The 20,000-nt window shown below is 35.3% G+C and overlaps 2 protein-coding genes across 2 annotated transcripts in view; both read right to left on the reverse strand.

The window, feature by feature from the left end:
• Positions 1 to 20,000, reverse strand: part of LOC148945912 (transmembrane protein 120 homolog) — a 545,739-nt gene that overhangs the window by 63,209 nt on the left and 462,530 nt on the right. The gene's annotated exons all lie outside the window — the stretch shown is intronic.
• LOC148945913 (protein spinster-like) overlaps positions 11,977 to 20,000 on the reverse strand; it is a 34,850-nt gene continuing 26,826 nt past the window's right edge. Inside the window, exons 4-5 of the mRNA XM_089098184.1 lie at positions 16,181 to 16,406; positions 11,977 to 12,612 (exon numbers count right to left, since the gene is read on the reverse strand). Coding sequence (XP_088954310.1) covers positions 12,548 to 12,612; positions 16,181 to 16,406 — 291 coding nt within the window. The 3' untranslated portion in view covers positions 11,977 to 12,547. The remainder of the gene's footprint in view (positions 12,613 to 16,180; positions 16,407 to 20,000) is intronic.

The raw sequence follows: 20,000 nt of genomic DNA on the forward strand, positions 1-20,000 counted from the left end.
CCTTTCGTAATTTCCACCGCAATGCTTGGTGCTCTTGTACTATTATCATCAACTCCACTATCAACTTCTAATAGGGTAAACATTCCACTCATCGTCATCACAAATATATATCCAAATGAGTAAAGTCAAACTGTTCTTCTTCTCACTCCTTGAATTCTATTCACAGACTAATAAAACTATAACAAAAATCCTTTCTTTATATTCACTCCGCCGCTACTATGTAAACAAAGCCCTCTGATTGGCTGAGAAGGAAACACGTGATCTAACTGTTTCCGGGAAACTCATAACATTTGGCTCGAGCAACAACAACAAATACTATTTCTGGATCATAACATTCACGATCGATTACGCAATCAATTTCTCGGAAATTCACTTCCCCCTCGAGTCCTAGATCAATAACATTGTTTCCCGTTAGAATTCAATGCGCATGTGCAACCTTCGTTCCGGAGTTATTACACATAGAAACATCAAATAAATCGACCTTGGAAAAAGAGGTCATTGACCCCATTAACCACGTGTTCTCCCTAATGACTCTATGCCCATATATGGAGCCCCGTCCGTATTCTATGCCCATATAAGGAGCCCCGTCCGGAGTAACACCCCCCATTCTACTGCTAACTCCTCGACTAGCACCTAAGAACCCCGATGGTTAGCTTGTGGCATGCATTGGTACACGCTAACCAAAAGCATGTCTTCCAACCTGCTAAACGCGTGAGTGCTGTTTATGCTTTATTTGAATGCAGGAAAAATGTACAAAAATATGTTCTCTTATTAACGTTTGACTAAAAGTGATAAAATTAGAATTTTCAATAATTTCAAATTTTCGGACTTTTCATAGATGAATGTTGATAAAAATTGCTACTCCAAAAGAATTGGCTTTTTATGAAGATTCCAAACATATAAAATGCATTAATTTTCATGCTACCCATCAAAAACTAAGAACCTATGAAAACCTGCCTGATAAAAAAAAAGAAATAGCACCCCCAAACAGTCAAGAAATTTTAAAGAAAATCATACGCACTGCTTTGACGATTGAGAAACTGTTTGGTAAACTGATGAAGGTTGGGAATGATAAAATAATTCAGCAAGAAATGTAATTAGATCTTCCTCTCCAGAAAAAAATATATTATCTTTAAGTCTGGCGATTTTTCTAGGGTGGAGAATAGATTTTGTTGGTTGGGCAGTGCCCCCTCCCCCTCTCGTGCTAGTTAAGCACGGTTGAGTGTAGTTTATCATATTCTGTTGAGGCCTTTAATTTTGAAAAAAAAATTAATTCCATATGAAAAACTAGTGAATTTTAGCCTAAGGTAACAGGTCCCTAAATAGACGCTTAAGTTTGTTTTTTTCTTGCGTTTTGAGTCTTGTATTGACCATGATGATCTCTTCCCCCAAAAATATTTACTGGTTAAAGAATTTCCAATATATTAGAAAAACCATAAATATATCCAAGTTTGGATTCTGATCAATATATGTGCTAAAAACCAAGAATAAACTTTGTCTACTTAGTTTTGCAAAAATTTATATATTAAACACATCATAGTGCGCTGCTTAAGTAAAGAACAATGTTGGCACAATGTATTATTTTTTTTTCTTGGTCTTAGACCAGGGCACTTCGTATCGAAGGAGTTGTCGTAGAAAGTTCGAAAAGGACTCATTCGATTGCAAATTGGAGTGGCTAGTGCCCTTTTTAACAGTCGAAAGTGATTGGAGGGCAACTAGCCCCCTCCACGCCCATCATTCCCCCAAACACATCCAATCAAAATTTTGAGATAGCCATTTTGTTCAGCGTTGTTGATTTCCAGATAGAAAATATGTTTTTGAGGAGGTCACTCACCCAAAACCCTCACGGCAAGGGTTTTAAGTTATGCCCAGGGGTATATAAGAACGATGTTGGCACAATGTATTATTTATTAATTTTTTTTTCCTTTAGACCAGGGTACTTCGTATCGAGGAAGTTGTCGTAGAAACTTCGAAAAGGGCCCATTCAATTGGACATTGGAGTGGTTTGTGCCCTTTTTAATAGTCAAAAGTGATTGGAAGGCAACTAACACCCCTTCCACACCCACATTTCCCAAAACACATCCAATTAAAATTTTTAGATAGCCATTTTGTTCAGCGTAGTGGATTTCCAAATAGAAATTATGTTTTTGAGGAGGTCACTCCCCCGCAACCTTCAGGGGAAGGGTTTTAATTTATGCCCTTGGGGCATATAAGAACGATGTTGGTGCAATGTATTATTTTTTTTTCTTTAGACCAGGTCACTTCGTATCTAAGAAGTTGTCGTAGAAACTTCGAAAAGGGCTCATTCAATTGGAAATCGGAATGGCTTGTGCCCTTTAATAGTCAAAAGTGATTGGAAGGCAACTAACACCCCTTCCGCACCCACCATTTCCACATACATATCCAATCAACATTTTGAGATAGCCATTTTTTCATCGTAGTAGATTTCCAGATAGTAATTATGTTTTTGAGGAGGACACTCCCCCACAGCCCCCAGGAAAAGGGTTGTAAGTTATGCCCTGGGAGCTTATAAGGTTTTTTTATAGAAAGTATTGTCGTAGAAACTTCAAAAAAGGCTCATTCGATTGGAAATTCAAAGGGCCAGTGCCCTTTTTAATAGTCGCAAGTGATTGGAGGGCAATTAATCCATCTCTCACGCCCAGCTTTTCCCCAAACACATCCAATCAAAATTTTAAAATAGCTATTTTGTTCAACGTAGTTGAAAGTTCTGGAAATTAGGTTTTTGAGGATGACAATCTTCCCCCCCCCACAGCCCTCAGGGCAAGGGTTGTGAATTATGACATGGGAGCAAACTAGGTATTTATAGAAACTGTTGTTTTAGAAACTTAAAAAAGGGCTCCTTCGATTGGAAATTAAAATGGCTAGTGCCCTTTTTAATAGTCAAAAATAATTGGAAGGCAACTAACACCCTTTCCACGCCCACCATTTCTCCAAACTCATCCAATTAAAATTTTGAGATAGCCTTTTTGTTCCGCGCAGTTTAAAGTTCAGGAAATTATACCTTTGAGCAGGGCACTCCCTCCACAGTCTTCAGGGCAAGGGTTATAATTTATGCCCTGGGGGCATATAAGTTTTTATTGAAGTCTTTGTCGTAGAAACTTGAAATAGGCTTCATTCGATTGAAACTTCAAAGGTCTAGTGCCCTCTTTAATATTCGAAAGTGGTTTGAGGGCAACTAACCCCTCTCTCACACCCACCTTCCCCAAACACATCCAACCAAAATTTTTAGATAGCAATTTTGTTCAACGTAGTTGATTTCCAGTTAAAAATTATGCTTTTGAGGAGGAAACTCCCCCACAGCCCTCAGGGAAAGGATTGTAAGTTATGCCCTGGGGGTATATAAGGTTTTTATAGAAAGAGTTGTCGTAGAAACTTCAAAAAAAGCTCCTTCTATTGGAAATTCAAAGAGCTAGTACCCTTTTTAATAGTAGAAAGTGATTGGAGGGCAACTAGCCCCCGTCTCACGTCCACCTTTCTCCCAAAAACATCCAATCAACATTTTAAGATAGCCATTTTGTTCAACGTAGTTAAAAGTTCTGGAAATTAGGTCTTTGAGGATTATAACCCCCCCACAGCCCTCAGGGCAAGGGTTGTAAGTTATGTCCTTGGAGCATATAAGGTTCTTATAGAACGCGTTGTCGTAGAAACTTCAAAAATGGCTCATTCGATTGGAAATTGAAATGGCTAATGCCCTGTTTAATAGTCGAAAGTGATTGGAAGGCAATTAACACCCCTTCCACGCCCAGCATTCCCCAAAAATATCCAATCAAAATTTTGAGATACCCATTTTGTTCCACGCAGTTTAAAGTTCAGAAAATTATACCTTTGATTAGAACACTCCCCCCACAGTCTTCAGGGCAATGTTTCCCTGGGGCATATAAGTTTTTATTGAAATATTTGTCGTAGAAACTTGAAAAGGGCTCATTCGATTGGAAATTCAAAGGTCTAGTGCCCTTTTTAATAGTCGAAAGTGACTTCAGGGCAACTAAACCCCCTCTCACGCCCACCTTTTCCCCAAACACATCCAATCAAAATTTTTAGATAACCATTTTATTAAACGTGGTTAAAAGTTTTGGAAATTAGGTCTTTCAGTATGACAACCCCTCCACCCCCACAGCCCTCAGGGCAAGGGTTGTAAGTTATTCCCTGGGGGCATATAAGGTTTTTAATAGAAAGCGATGTTGTAGAACCTTCAAAAATGGCTCATTCAATTGGAGATTGAAAGGGCTAGTGCCCTTTTAATAGTCGAGAGTGATTGAAGGGCAACTCACCCCCTCTAGCGCCCACCATTTCCCCAAACACATCCAATCAAAGTTTTGAGATATCCATTTTGTTCAACGTAGTCGAAAGTTCTGGAAATTAGGTCCATTAGGATGATAACCCTATCAAAGCCCTCAGTGCAAGGGTTGTATGTTATGCCTTGGGGGAATATAAGGTTTATATAGGAAGTTGCTGTAGATATTTCAAAAGGGGCTCATTTGATTGGAAATTGAAATTGCCCTTTTTAATAGTCGAAAGCGAGTGGAGAGTAATTAACCCCCCTCTCACGCCAACCATTTCCCCAAACACATTCAATCAAAGTTTAGATAGCCATTTTTTTCAACATAGTTGAAAGTTTTGAAAATGATGTATTTGAGGATGACAAACCCCCCAGAGACCCTAGGGCAAAAGTTGTAAGTTATGCCCTGGGTGCATATAAGGTTTTTATAAATAGAGTTGTCGTAAAAACTTCAAAAAGGGCTCATTCAATTGGAAATTGAAAGGGCTAGTGCCCTTTTTAATAGTCGAAAGTGATTGGAAGGCAACTAACCTCCCTATCACGCCCACCATTCCCCAAAACACATCCAATCAATTTTTCCGATAGCCATTTTGCTCAACGTTGCAAAAATTTCTGGAAATTAGGTCTTTGGGGATGACCCCCCCCAGCTCTCAGGTTAAGGGTTGTAAGTTATGCCCTGGGGGCATATAAGGTTTTTATTGAAAGTGTTGTCGTAGAAACTTCAAAAGGGCTCATTTGATTGAAAATAGAAGTGGCTGCTGCCCTTTTTAACAGTCAAAAGTGATTAGAGGGAAACTAATCCCCCACCCACGCCCACCCATCCATTTGTCCTTATGTTTAAAAACTAAATGTTTCCATAAAATTAAATCAAAATGCACTGTGTTAATGCTAATTCCCAATAAGACATCTCAGCAGTATCCCAGCCCGTACTTAGCATTAGTTTGCAGACAGCCCAAGAGATTTAATAAGCTATCTAAAATATAGTTTATAAAAAGAAACTGGCAGGATACATTAATGATGATAATGCTATATATTTAATCTATATACCCAGTGGTAGGCATCTACATATATGTAGGCGAGGGGTAGGGGTATATATTGGGGGACAGAAGATGAGGGTCTTGGGCACAAAGTACCATCCCGAAGTATAGCCTTTTCCCTCGTATATTTTTACGTCTTATATCATTTCTTGTTTCATTTTTTTTTTCAATCTGTTATTTTCCCATAATGGTTACCTTACTAAAATCTTATCTTATCTGATCTTATCTAATCTTAACACCTTATTTCGGGATTTGACAATAGTGGTCGGTATTATGTTCAAACTTTTGGGGCTACTTCTGCTCTTACAATTTAACCTAATCAAAATAGCGTAAGTGTATCCAAGCTATCAAAGAAAGTAAACAGATTTTTTTTACGAATGGTATCAAGCCTTCCATTTCAGGTTAACTAGAGGAGGTATGAAACTAAATTAAACACTACTATTTGGGTCCAGATTTTTAAGGGGGTGTATCTGGTTTGAAATTTCTGAAAATTTTTTCTCCAGCATACAAATAGCAGGCCAAACTATAAATTCTAAAGAAAACGAAAAGATTTAAAGTATTATTTTCATTTTCCCTGAAAAGACTATGTCAATATAAAACGAACAGAAATTAATTTAAAAAAATTTTCGCAAACTAAGTTTTACAAAGAAAAGTACATAACTCCATTCAAAAAAAAATGAGCAAAAATAAAATTAAATAATCTACCAAGCGTGAAACTACAACAAATCAGCATCGATAAATAAATAAAACCCAAAACGAACAGAAATTACAATAAATAACCGAGTCAAACTCAAAATAAGCAGAAATTGACATAAGTTGGGCTCAAAACCCCTATGCCTTCCCAAGGCCAGGACATAAGTCCATCAAAACAATATATATAAAGGGAGATAGAACGCAACCCTGATTTAATACGAAATTAATGCAACTGATTTAATACGAAACCAGCTGGTAACCTCATTTCCAACCTTTAATGTATTTGTCTGGTATACCATACAAGGATAAGACCTTCGCTAAATACTATGAAGTAGTTTCCAAAAAATAATACTCAGCTTTTTATTATTGAGCCTAGTAGCCTAAACTTACAGTAAAGTTTTAAGCCTAAACACAAATTCGATGTCTTCGTTTTGGTAAATAGAAATATTTTGATGTTAAGTTTTTAAAGTTTTTCAATCCTTTTGAAAAGAGTTTATCTGTATTCCAATATATTATTTTTCACAGTTTTTTAAACATGAGATTCTTTTACGATTTAGCCCACAGGCTTCAATAAAAACCTCACATTGTCTTTTTATTATCAATGCTGGTCTTTAAAATTCACAAATACAAGTACCAAATAAGAACTTCACTGGTCGTGAGACAAAATTGTTTGATTTAAATTACATTATCACTGATACAGGGAGATCACAATACTTACAGGAGTATGCAAAATGCCTGAAATAGGACGCCTTCCATTTTTCAAAATCTGAACAATCAGATCGCTACAATCGCTACTGACCACTAGCACAGTGGTCAGTAGCGATTTTAGTTACAGACTCAAATATAACCAATGCGACGATTATTTAATATCTGAGAATAATATCGGTTTATTAATGTATTAAACCTCCGTCATAGCTCTCCGTCATATATATATATATATATATATATATATATATATATATATATATATATATATATATATATATATATATATATATATATATATATATATATATATATATATATATATATATATATATATATATATATATATATATATATATATATATATATATATATATATATATATATATATATATATATATATATATATATATATATATATATATATATATATATATATATATATATATAGACCCCGTCACCACGCCGAAGCATCGAACGCCGCCAACGAGAAGCCTGATTGACCGTCGCCGAAATGTCGCAACACTGCCGGCGTGCCGGACGCGCGCCGCTGCTGGTAGAGGTGGTGGAGTTCGGCTAACTTTGAATTAATTTTGCGGCAATTCTTTATTGTGTCAGACGCAAAGTCGGAACTTTTCTTTTCTCATGCGGTTAAGTATTTCGATTTTCTGATTAGAAATCAAGCAGGGCTTGCACTATCCCCGAATATTCGGGAATTTCTCCAAAAATCCATGTGTCACTCCGAAAAAAATTTGGTTCCCCAAATCCCCGGAAATCACCCAATCACGGTGCCACCCCTAGTGATTTATCGCTTGTGACTATCTTTGCCAAATATTACTTTGTATACCATAATTCTTCACTACTCTCTTGTTCATTAATAATCGTCTCTTGTGTTGCTTTGCATATAAACCAGACAGATACAATTGCAACATACACGGTTCTTCATACGTTGACATAAGTATCGTCCTTATGAAATTAAATATATAAAAAAACAAGTTTTTTTTAACTGAAATTAAGGTGCAACATTAAAACTTAAAAGGAACAACAATTATTCCGTATATGAAAGGGGCTGTCCCCTCCTCAACGCCTCGATCTTTACGCTAAAGTTTTTTATTGTTTTAAAAAGTAGAGTGGTGAAAAAGAGTCAAGCTTTAGCGCAAAGAGCGAGGCGTTGAGGAGGGGACAGCCCCTTCCATGCACGAAATAATTGCTGTTTGTTTTAAGTTTTAATGTTGCTCCTTACTTTCAGTTAAAAAACTTGTTTTTTATTTAATTTTTGAACGTTTTTTAGCTAATGCAGATTCGAATTTGGCTCACCGTACATTAACAATTAAAACGTAATTTGTATATTAATTTTGGCAGATTTATTCCGGATATGAAGGGTCGCCCCCCCCCTCAATATCTTGCTCTTTAAGCTAAAGGTATTGGCAACTTTAAGAAAGCTTCCTATTCTAATTAAACAGCCCCTGTGTTTCAGTTATAGTAAACAGTCAAACTTTAGCGGAAAGAATAAGGTAATGAGGAGGGGACAACCCTTCATATATGGCATAATTTCTGTTCGTTTTTCAAATAATGCCGGTAAATCTGGCTCACCCTCTATGAAATATAACCCTCCCCCTCACGGAAAAATCCTCCGTGAAAATTTCATCCAACGTAAAGTACACCCGCCCTCGTCAAATTCCCTCCAGGCAGTTTCTTCCTCGCTGAGAATCCCCGCCCCCTTCTCTGTAAAATTGCTTGTGGACGATTCACCCTGATAATTCCTCCTTAGCATTTTTTCATTGGAATAATTGTCATGCCAAGCGTCGTAGTTGATTCTGTAATAAAGTTATTGCATGAATAGTTTCTTATGGGTGGATATACGTCAGATTTAAAGACAGTAAATTATTTGAATTTTCCTTTTTTGATAAAATAAATTTAGTATCAGAAGATTTGAGAATTATAATGTGTGTGCGCAGAACTTTTTTTTTATCAAATGTTGAAACCAACCTTTGGTCAAAGTTAAGATGTAAAGAACCCCTTTTTCGTATCTTTTCATTGAATTCGGCCGGCCCGATGGGAAGTGCGTTTAGTGGTCCAACAGGAAAGAAAAATTTTCGTATTTTGGTTGGCTTATCAAGCCTATTCTTGGTATAGGAGAGAAAAAAAAAGATAGAATAGATGAATGGGATCTAAGGACATTTGATGGTAGTATAGAAATAAAAACAGATAAACAGGGTCTAAGGACACTTGATGATAGGATAGAAACGAGAATAAATGAACGGAATCTAAGGACATATGATGAACCAGTTATGATTAAATTTGAATTAGAAGAGAGGTAGTCCCGAAATCAGGAAGCCAAAAGCTAAATACTGTAGAGCCTAATAGACCTAGTATGCCTAGGGAGGCAAGCAAGCCAATGAAGTTGAGAAGTTTTACAAAGAGTCTTAATAATTTTTTTGGTTTCGTTTAAGATTCTCTTCAGTTTTCAGTCAATTGAAATCTAGGTTGTTTTAATTTTTTCTAAAGGGAAAATTCAGAAGTTGTTCAAAGTTTGTTCAAATTTCAAAATTCAAATTTCAAATTTTCAAATTTCAAAATTCAAATTTCAAATTTTCAAATTTCAAATTTCAGTTCAAAATTCAAAGTTTGTTAACTGAAATTGATAAAAACAAAAGATCGAATTGGGAAATGCAGTGAGACAAATGCTTTGACTTTTTTAATAGAAATATGTGAAAATCCTCGTTTATATTTTTAAGAATGGTTTTGTTCACAGATCTTTTTTACTGTAATGATTTTTTTCTCTTCGATGTGTGTGAATTTTTTTTTTTTTTTAAATAACAGTGTATTTGTTACTTAGGTGTAGGGACTGCGAATTCTCTGCAAACAAGATTGTAACATTCAATAAGATTCTTAAGGTAGTGACATTTCAATTTGATTATTATATTAAAATTTCTATAAAAGTGATGAGTGAACCAAAACTTCCATTTGGAACCATAAAAAAAATATTAGAAGTGTCTGAAGAAATCTACAATTTTGATCAATTCTGCAAAACCCGTGAAGTGACTGATGATATGACATTTTGTGTGAAACTTTTTTTTTAAGTTTATGCTCAAACTGATTTTATGTCAATATAAAATGCCTTAAATAGAAAATTCTGTTGGGTTTGAAAAATTATTTTCGGTAAAAATAATTTTGAAAAAATGGGGAGAAAATCTGTAAACTTTTGAATGTAGGTCTTGGAACAGGAAATATGAAACGTAATTTTAATGCAATGTGGGTCAATCTTATCTTTGAAATTTATATTGGATTCTAGAAACCCTAAGTAGAACACGGGTTTATAGAATTTATACTACTTTGTCTTGTAGAAATGGGAATCAGAAAAACTAGATTTATAATACCAGAAAGAGGACCTTGAACAATTTTAATATAGTGGAACAAGTTTCTAAGAACCTTGGAAATCATTTTATATTAGGATTTCTGAAGTGTTACAAGGCGTTTCTCTCGGGCAGTACTTCTGTAAAGTTCTTCTCTTGTGTTTGTTTTCAAACCATGTATATAGATAATATGGAATAAATGAATAGTTTGTAGTAAAGACACTTTTTCTATCTCCTCCCACATGAACCCTTACCTCTGAAAGATTCGGCTACATGCTTACCAGCACACGCATACCAATATTAGATGATATCAGTGTAAACCCAGTCATCCCCAGAAAGGTGTGGTAGAAAGATTTACATATCTTTGACTCATTTTTTTTGTCCTTTTAGTTTACATTATTGGAAACTGCGAAACATTCCGTCTTCGCAACTCATTTCACGTCCTTTAACAAGACTCATTTGCATCTTCTTGAAACTTAGAATTGTAATTTCATAAAAACGTTATAAATCAAGTATACTTTGATGTTACTTATCAGAATGGCATTTTTGGGAGAGGTAACCTTCAAGGATCATGTTTCTTTCCAGCTTTGACTTCGACATGTCGCAATGAGAATTTTGAATTCGTTCCTTGGTGTAGTATATTTCATTTTATTTTTACTTAATATATATTACAAGACCAGTATCCAGGGTATCTATCTCTTTTTTTTAGTTTTTTAATCACAATCTCCCTTTTTTTATAGAGATGAATTCCGCATATCAGTCAGAAAGTAACATAAAATACTTCCTTAGACCGAATCAAATATTATTTTGTTAGAATAAATTTTCTTTAATTCCTGCTTTTAACTAAATTCTCTGGCGTACGAGAGAACTAAGGAAAACATCTTTCTTGTGAAAATAGAGACCTGAAAACTTAGATCAGAAAATTTCGACCACAAAAGTGCATATAATCTGTCGAAAAATGCCTAACTGGTTCCGACTTTGGAACATTGCGCCTGAATCTGTCAATGAAGACCAGTGGCTTTGTTTGGGGGGCAAGGATTGGGGATGAGGGGGGTTGCCCCCAAAATTGTTTGGAGAATAAATTATTATATAGCCCGTGTCCCTTTACTATCAGGATATGGACCCCTCTTAACCCCCCCCCCCACCCAAAAAAGGCTTGAGCTACGCCCCTGATGAAGACTGAACTTGATTTTGAGCTATAGCTTTCTGAAACGTAAAACGCACACAATTTGCCCCATATCAGGTAACATTGCTTCTGACTTCCTCTTTTTGGTTCCTTTTTTTTTTACTCATACCTGCACTATCTAAGGTAGAATTTCGAACTACCCGAAAAAGATATAGTGAAAATGCGTCAACAGCTCATTTTCGCTTTCCTTGCTGCGCTATCTCATATCAGGCATCTGGCAACACTGATTCTAATTGAGCTGATTTTGTTGTATTGCGTTTAGCTTCTTACGAGCTATAGTCTTTGGGCATTACTGCTGATGGTTGCATTTCTCATAATTAAACACATTCGTTTATTTATATTTTAGGTCTTCGGCTAGTCTTTGTTTGTTTTTTCCGTCAAATATTCTGTTTTTGTGTCGAGGACAAAGTGTGATAACGGTCCAAAATTTATACCATTTTCCCACTATTATTTGACTTATTTTGTTTTGTTTTTTCAGCCTTTTTTTCACCTTAAATTTATAACCGAGTGAAACCTTCATTTGAATGGGCTCTTTTCAAGTACCAGGGTAAACTATGATCCACCACATAGCACCATGTTCCTGAAATTGCGAGAAATTACATAAGGATTGTTGATAGATCAAACTGGCTATTTATCTCAAAATGCTTGCATGACTTTAGTTTGATATTACTACGTCAAAAACTCTGAAAAAAAAAAATTCAGACAGAAAGTGGCGCCTTATTGCGCTGTTATACCTTTTATTACTTAAAAACTGATCTATAAACTTCCATTTGAATCACTTTTCCTTTGCTTTCTACGACCTTCGGTCCGACACAATTACAATAAGGAAGTAAAAGAAGAAAAAGAATGATAAAAGAAGAAAAAGAAAATGAAAACAACTTAGAGTGACATCATAACGGAAATCACATCAATTCTGTATTATTTGATACAGTGTGGCTTAGATAGACTGTATTCAATCTAAGACATACTATTCTTGTTGGGTTCGTGTAATCTCTGTAAGAAGCTTTAACCTGTAGGCTATATTAATCTCTAGGATAAGAAATTCAACTGTTTTATTTTTTGGCAATCTAAGTTTTAACCGTTTCCTTTCAGGTTTTCTGTGCTATTTTTACGAGCTTCATCAAACTGGGCTGCGATTGGTTCATTTTAAGTCTGGATAAAGCTCTAGGGCTTATTTCCAAGGGTCCTGTTTAGAAGCACTTTATATTCTCTCTCTTTTATTCTTTTTTCTTGCCTTTTTTTTCACTGGTATAATGTCATTTATCACTTTTCAACTCTCAATGTCAGTGTTTTCATATACAGCGTCTTCTGTTTTCTGTTTAGCCTCAATGGCAGCTAAAAAGCAAAAAAAAAAGGTTAATTTAAACACACACAAATTTTTTTTAAAAATTATCTGCTTGCAGCTTCATAGTCCTCACCCCTTAATATTTAGGCTTGCGTTGAAATTATTGCTGTTGTAATTCATTTAGGTCGCGTTTGACGCTGAAATCGTTGCGACCGCTTTTGTTGACATTCAATCTATCTCTTTTTAGCTGGCCTGTAAGTCAAATATTATTAATATTATTTTCTTTTTCAAACGATTTATCTTCTTTGATTTGGTATACTCCAGGATAAGAATTTGAGAGACTCTTTCCAGGAACAGTTGAATACTAGAGTTGAGAGTTTAAAATTTGATAATGTGGAAGATGGTTCGAATAATTTTAGAAAAATAATTTGTGAAGTTGCTGAAGGTGTCTTAGGGAAGAAAGCTAAAACTGCAGCTAAGAATATTAGTGACAAAGCTTTATGTTTGATAGAAAGGAGAAAGGACTTATAAACAAGAATTACCTTAGTGATAGATCATATGAAAACAAAATGAATGTAAAGAAAGTGGAGAAAGCATTAAAATATGAACTAAGGAGGTGGGAAGTGGAGGCCATGGATAAAATTGCCGAGGATCTGGAAGATGCAGTTAGACGGCATAATAGTAAAATATTCTACTGGTATGTTAACAAATTGAGAGGGAGTAGTCAATCCGGACTTGGCCCAGTTAAAACAGAAATTGGGCCACAATTAGCGATAAGGACAGAACTAAAGAGAAATGGGCCGAACATATTGAGAATTTTCTTAACCGAGATAGGGTTAAAGGAAGAGATATGGAGGAAAATGAAAAAGTTTGTGATACCTTGGATGTGAAGGAATATTTATTTTGTGAGGAAGAATTAGCGAAAGTACTAAAAGGATTAAGAAATAAAAAGGCCCCGGCTGCTGATAGGATGGTAAATGAGTTTATTAAACATGATAGCTCAGAAGTTAGAAATGAGTTACTAAAGATTATGAATATGATTTTTGAAAAGGGGGAAGTACTTAATGATTTTAGGAAAACCTTAATTAAGCCACTTTATAAGAAAGGTGATAAAAGTGAGTATGGTAATTATCGAGGGATTAGTCTGGTCTCTGTAGGTAGTAAATTACTTAGTAATATGATACTTTTTAGACTGAGAGATGCCGTAGACAAGGTTTTAAGAGAAGAACAGTGTGGGTTTAGAAAAGGTAGAGGACGTTTCGACCACATTTTCACTCTTAGGTTAATAATTGAGAAGTGCCTGAGTTTTCAAACACCTTTGGTGCTCAGTTTTATAGATTATAAGCAAGTGTTCGATTCTGTTGATAGAAGAGCTTTACTAAAGTTTTTATCCTTGTATGGTATACCAGAAAAATACATTAAAGTGATTAGTGCTATGTATGAGAATAACACTGCTGCGGTTAAGATAGGAAATGAGGTTAGCAGCTGGTTTGGTATTAAATCAGGAGTTAAGCAGGGCTGTGTTCTATCCCCCTTTATATGGATTATTTTGATGGACTTTGTCTTAAGGAACACAGAAAAGGCAATTGGAGACCACAGAATCAAATGGGGAGGAGAAAGTCTGCATGACTTGGACCATTTAGATGATATAATCATTTTAGAGGGAAGTGCAATCAGAATGAATAAACTTTTGCTGGTTTAGCGGGTACAGGGGACTAGAATAGGTTTGGAAATTAAAGTTCAGAAGACTAGGTAACTAAAGCTAGGAGTAGGTGAAGATAAAAAGATGAAGTTGGGTAATGAAAAGATTGATCAAGTGGACGGCTTAACTTACCTTGGTAGTATTATTGGTAAAGACGGTGGGAGTAGTGAAGATGTCAAAAGCAGAATAGACAAGGCTCATGGTGTTTTTTCACCATTAAGAACAGTTTAGAAGAATTGGAAGTTAAGTCTGCAAGCCAAGATTAGAATATTAGAAGCCACAGTGATGACAGTGGTCAAATATAGCTCTGAATCATGGATGCTCAGAAAAGCGGATGAAGATTTGCTAGATATTTGCCAGAGAAATTGCTTAAAGATCGGGCTGGTTACCCGGTTGACTGACTATATTTCAAACAATACGCTATACGAAAAATCTGGTGCAATACGGATCTTTCAGGCAATAACAAAAGAAAGGTTGAGGCGGCTAGGACGCATTGTGAGAATGAATGATGACAGATTGCCGAAGATTGTTCATTTTAGCCAACCGTCTAGGGCTAAACAGAAAGCAGGTCGTCCTCATCTGGGGTGGGAGGATGTCATAAAGAAATATTTAAAGGAAATGGGAACTTCGTTGGCGGGAGTATAGAGGGAGGCTTTGAATAGAATGGGATGGAGGAGGAGCATGCGTAGCTGTGTTGGCCTCAGGCGGCTTGGTGCTGCGGTGAGTTGTTAGTAGTAGTAGTATTTGGTATAGAATTTATGTAGCTATTCTTCTCTTTTCTCCAGTACATCAGCGTCTATTGATATTACTGCTTCACTCAAATTCAATTCAACACATTGGGATTTTTTTAATTTGAGCATTGTCAGGGCGATTCAAAATTGGTGAAAAGATCCCTGAAATTAATTATCAATATAGATGCTTCTTTCTGGCCTTGATCGACCAAGTATACAGCCAGAAATATTTTGCTTGTTAAATTTACCAGAATATCGGCCATGTTGACAGAGGTCTAAGTAACACATGAAAGATCGACCATCTTCCTAAATCAAAAGAGGCTTACACACTTAATTTGAAGCGGTATTGATACTAAAACTAGAGCAGGTTAACTCCAAAAGCTCTGCTTGAATAAGGTTAAATCCGAGGTCTATAGTGAAATCATCACCTCTGAAAGTTCAAAGAAGACGAGACATCATACTGCAAAACACTAATTACCAGTAACATGATATAATTTAAATGAGTAATTAAATATCATTTAAGCGCAGTAAGTGTAAAGTAAACTAATAATTTATGTTAATTAAAAGATATACCGTAAGAAAAATAAAATTATCTTTTTCTGTATAATTACAAGACATATATTTTCATTCCAACAGAATAGAAGATTTTATCTTGACTCGAACAGCATGTAAATACGATAATTTAGAGCAGTGGTTCTCAAATATTTACAGCAATAGAAACCTTTTTTTATTATTAGTTATATAACAGAGGCTATATTTAAATTCATTTTCATTACAGTAAAGAAATATTTTATTTGAAACCCAGTTTATTTAAAAATTTGTGATTTCACTTTGCTTTTTTTCTTGTTTTTTTTTCGGGGGGGGGGATCGTTTATTTTAATTTTCTCAACGAAAACACCAAAAGAGAGATTTTTCTTCAACAGAATCGGAAAAAATCGAAATTTAGCGGGGAGGGAATCTAAGGAGAAAATTCCCTCTACAAACTCTCCTCCACCAACCGATGTTGACTAAGACGACGAAAGCATGTTCAATTTTGAAACAACTTGCTTTTTCGGTCGGTGTTTTCAACAGTTCGTTTTATAAGCTAGCTTCGCTTGTCACTGGATATTGTTGACTGACAGTTTTTTGCCAATAAGCTCATCACGAATTTACCCCTATAGTTTTCCCTCAAGTATCCCTGCTTACCTTCAGCAAGTGCTCGGTCAGCTTTGTGCTTATCTTTCTCAAAGAATAGAGCACTATATAGGGAGAAAGCTCCAGCAAGGACGGTCACTATCACAGTTATGTACATTGCGTATTGTAGCGAAGTGAAGTCGTTAGGATCTAGGGACGATGAAGCACATTCATCATTGCTGTTTAATGGCTCAAGAAACACACTTCCTCCAACAATTGGTTTCAGGGCGTCAGATACCTAAAAACATTGAAGTTCAATTTAATAGACACAAAAAAGTAGTGCATACTATTGATATAAAATAATCTGAAGCCATCTAGAGCAAACAGGTCGAAGGGGAAAATAAGAAAAAGTTTTTCTCAACTTTGAAATGTTATGTTCGGAATGTTATGGTATTTTGCCCTTTTTATACTGTACTATCAGTCTAAAGCAGGGAAATGATGGGTACATTATGCCTAATCCCCCCTACCAGTTGCCCTAAGATAGATCATTCGACTCTGGCATTTTTAGATTTGGCACTACATGCGGCATTGTACTACCTCTAGATGTGGGTTCCTTAACCCCTTTATTATGGCTTTACCTCAACTGGTTTCTTAAAATTGTTTTATCCATTGGTTTTGTCTTAGATCCATGGGCAAGGAGGCTTTTGGTCGAAGGTCCTTAAAAGTTCCACTTTACCATCTGCAGTGTCTATAAAATGTGTATTTTATTTACTACTTAGAGGGCCATACTACCTTTTCCTTCAGAATATAGTTCGTCTGTATATGCATGTTTAGAAGCAAAATCCATTAAAAATATCTATATATTTCAGGAGGGTGGCAGATGCAAAACGCACCTTACATACTTGCACATCCCAACCTATTGAAAGATTAGAAAATTGTGCTCTCCTGCAATTTGTGCAGCAAATCACAATTCTGGGAAGCATTGGGCCAAATTACCATAAGACAAAAATATGAGAAACCCATTCTGTTAAAGGTATAAAAAAGCCTCATAAAAATATATCAGTTTACTAGGGCATACTCACAACTGATCGTCTCCTTGCTCTTATGCATATAAGTATTTGCTTTGGCTACCATGGTCCGAAAACCGGTATTTGGTCAGTAGAATCAGACTGATAGACCACAGTTCTACTACTACTACTACTACTAACAACTCAACGCAGCACCAAGTGGCCTGAGGCCAACACAGCTACGCACGCTCCTCCTCCACCCCAATCTATTCAAAGCCTCCCTTTTTACACCCACCCACGAAGTTCGCAGTTCCTTTAAATCTTTCTTTATGACGTCCTCCCACCCCAGACGGGGACGACCTGCTTTTCATTTAGCCCTAGATGGTTGGCCGAAAAGAACAAACTTTGGAAATCTGTCATCTTTCATCCGCACAACGTGCCCTAACCACCTCAACCTTTCTTTCATTATAGCCCTAGAGAGCGGTATTGAACCACATTTTTCGTATACCCTTGTTTGAAATACGGTCAGTCAGCCGGGTACCCAGAACAATCCTTAAGCAATTTCTCTGGAAAACATCTAGCAAATCTTTATCCGCTTTTCGGAGCGTCCATGCTTCAGAGCCATATTTGACCACTGTCATCACTGTAGCTTCTAATATTCTAATCTTGGTTTGCAGAGTTATCTTCGTATTCTTCCAGACTTTTTTTAACTGTGAAAAAATACCCTGAGCCTTGGCTACTCTTCTTATAACATCTTCACTGCTCCCACCATCTTTACTAATAATACTACCAAGGTAAGTGAAACTGCCCACCTGATCAATCTTTTCATTACCCAACGTCACCTTTTCATCTTCACTTATTCCTAGCCTTAGTGACTTAGTCTTCCTAACATTAATTTTCAAACCAACAGTTCGGCAGTTCAAATCAGAGTAACGAATTTCCATAAAAAATTTCTGACTTTTTGTCATCCTTGGGTAACTCTTCATGGACAGACTTTACTTTAAGAAAAGTATTTCGCACGCTTAGCGATGGTCTGCGTTGCGCAGATACCTATCTTCTGAATCAGTGCCTTCTGCCGTGAGTACAATGGTGATTGGGGAAAATAATCCGATGGGCAGACTTGAGTGAATATTTTATTTGGATGCTGATATTGAGTTAGCCTGTTTTGTTGTATATATTTGTTTTAAATTATATTTTGTATTTTGTCTTTCTCACTTTATTTATTAATTTCTTATACTCTGCTGCCTATTGTATTTTGTACAGTTTTTCCAGGTAACAAATCTATATCATACCATGATATCGTATCATTATTATGTAGTCTATAATTAATTTGTTGCATGAGAAAAAGACGTCAATTAAACATAAAAAATAATTTTTTTTTTAATTAAAGAGGGATGTTCAAACTTGGAACAGCAAGAAAACTATTTTAAACAATTTTAGGATTGACCCAGGATTGAAATAACAAGCTAGTGACTAATTTTAGTGTGTTTGAGAACCCAGTTTTAGCCATCTGCAAAAAAATAGCCTGGAGCCAATTTATGCTTACATACTCCGTAGAAAATTCCCAGACTAAAAATGGGCTTCATTGAGGTATGGAAGACTTATATATAATACCACCGAGTAAGTGTCCTAGGGATCATTTTCAAGAAGTTAAAATTAAAGTATTTAGATTCGGCGCAATTCTAGTTGTCCCTGAGCTGGACCATATACAACAATCGTATTCTTAAACTTTATTTCCAACTTTGACAAACTTAACAGATCTGGTTATGTTGATTTGTGACGTTCTTTTTTTCTAGCAGAGTAAAATAGAATCTTCTATTATAAATGAGCTTGAAATGCATTTAAATTGACAAGAAAACAGTTGCAGAAGTACGTTTGATAAAATGGTGGATTAAGATACTGATATATTCAAGAAGGAGAAGAAGGAGGTCGTCTACAAAAAGGAGGTCAAGATGACTTCAGCCCTATAAAAGACCGAAACTTACGGAGCTTTTAAATTCATATGAATGATATTCTCTCTCACTCTTTACATGAACTTCCTTAATAAAGATATTAGTGTAAATTTATTAAAAATATTTGATCCAATATTGGAATTTTATCTGAAATTTAGAGTACACTCCAACATTTTTAATTCTTCTAAAGAAGAACTGAAAAAAATGTGCAAGTATACCTAATATTAACCAATAATAAAACTTCGCTAATCAAAGACGAACTGAAATTAGTTTTAAAGTATTTAAAAAAAAGGGTTTTCACAGAAAAGTAAAGATTAGTTTTAAAAGCTATGATGAGCAGAAAAAAAAAAATCAGACAACGATCTAAACTTAAAACAAGGAGTACTTACTATCAATGAGTAAATGACACCAAAAGGAGCACAAATTAAAATTAACAACCAAGTCAAACTGAAAAAAAAAAAAATTAATCCCTTGCTTTCAGTTCAAGCCAAACAGAAGTAGAGTTCCACACCTCTTTATAAACCATTTACAGTTTCAGAGTCTTATTTGCGCTTTAATGAAAACAAATATATTTTATTAGGTTTAAATTCTATAAGTATAAAACTTAAATATCAAATTACCAGGATTTTCAGGAATTGATATCATTGCATGTTAAACGAGCAATCTACTTTCATTAGTTTGATATAGTAATCTTGATTTTTATGGCACTTTTCTGGCGATGTTTTTACAAATAAAAACAAAAATGTATTATTTTTGTGTTGTTGTTAAATTTATACAAAAAAAAATTGCCCGAAATAAAATTTTCTTCAGTAATGGACAAGTGACATTCCAATATTTAATAACTTTAACAATATTTAATAGCTTTAATAACTTTGTGTTTACAGAAAATTTAATTCCTTTTAAGTTTGGATTGATTATTAATTTTAGTTTTTG

Source organism: Artemia sp. Qi Xiang Cuo, chromosome 12 (assembly GCF_049724085.1).
Source record: "Artemia sp. Qi Xiang Cuo chromosome 12, ASM4972408v1, whole genome shotgun sequence".
Classification (NCBI taxonomy): Eukaryota; Metazoa; Arthropoda; class Branchiopoda; order Anostraca; family Artemiidae; genus Artemia; species Artemia sp. Qi Xiang Cuo.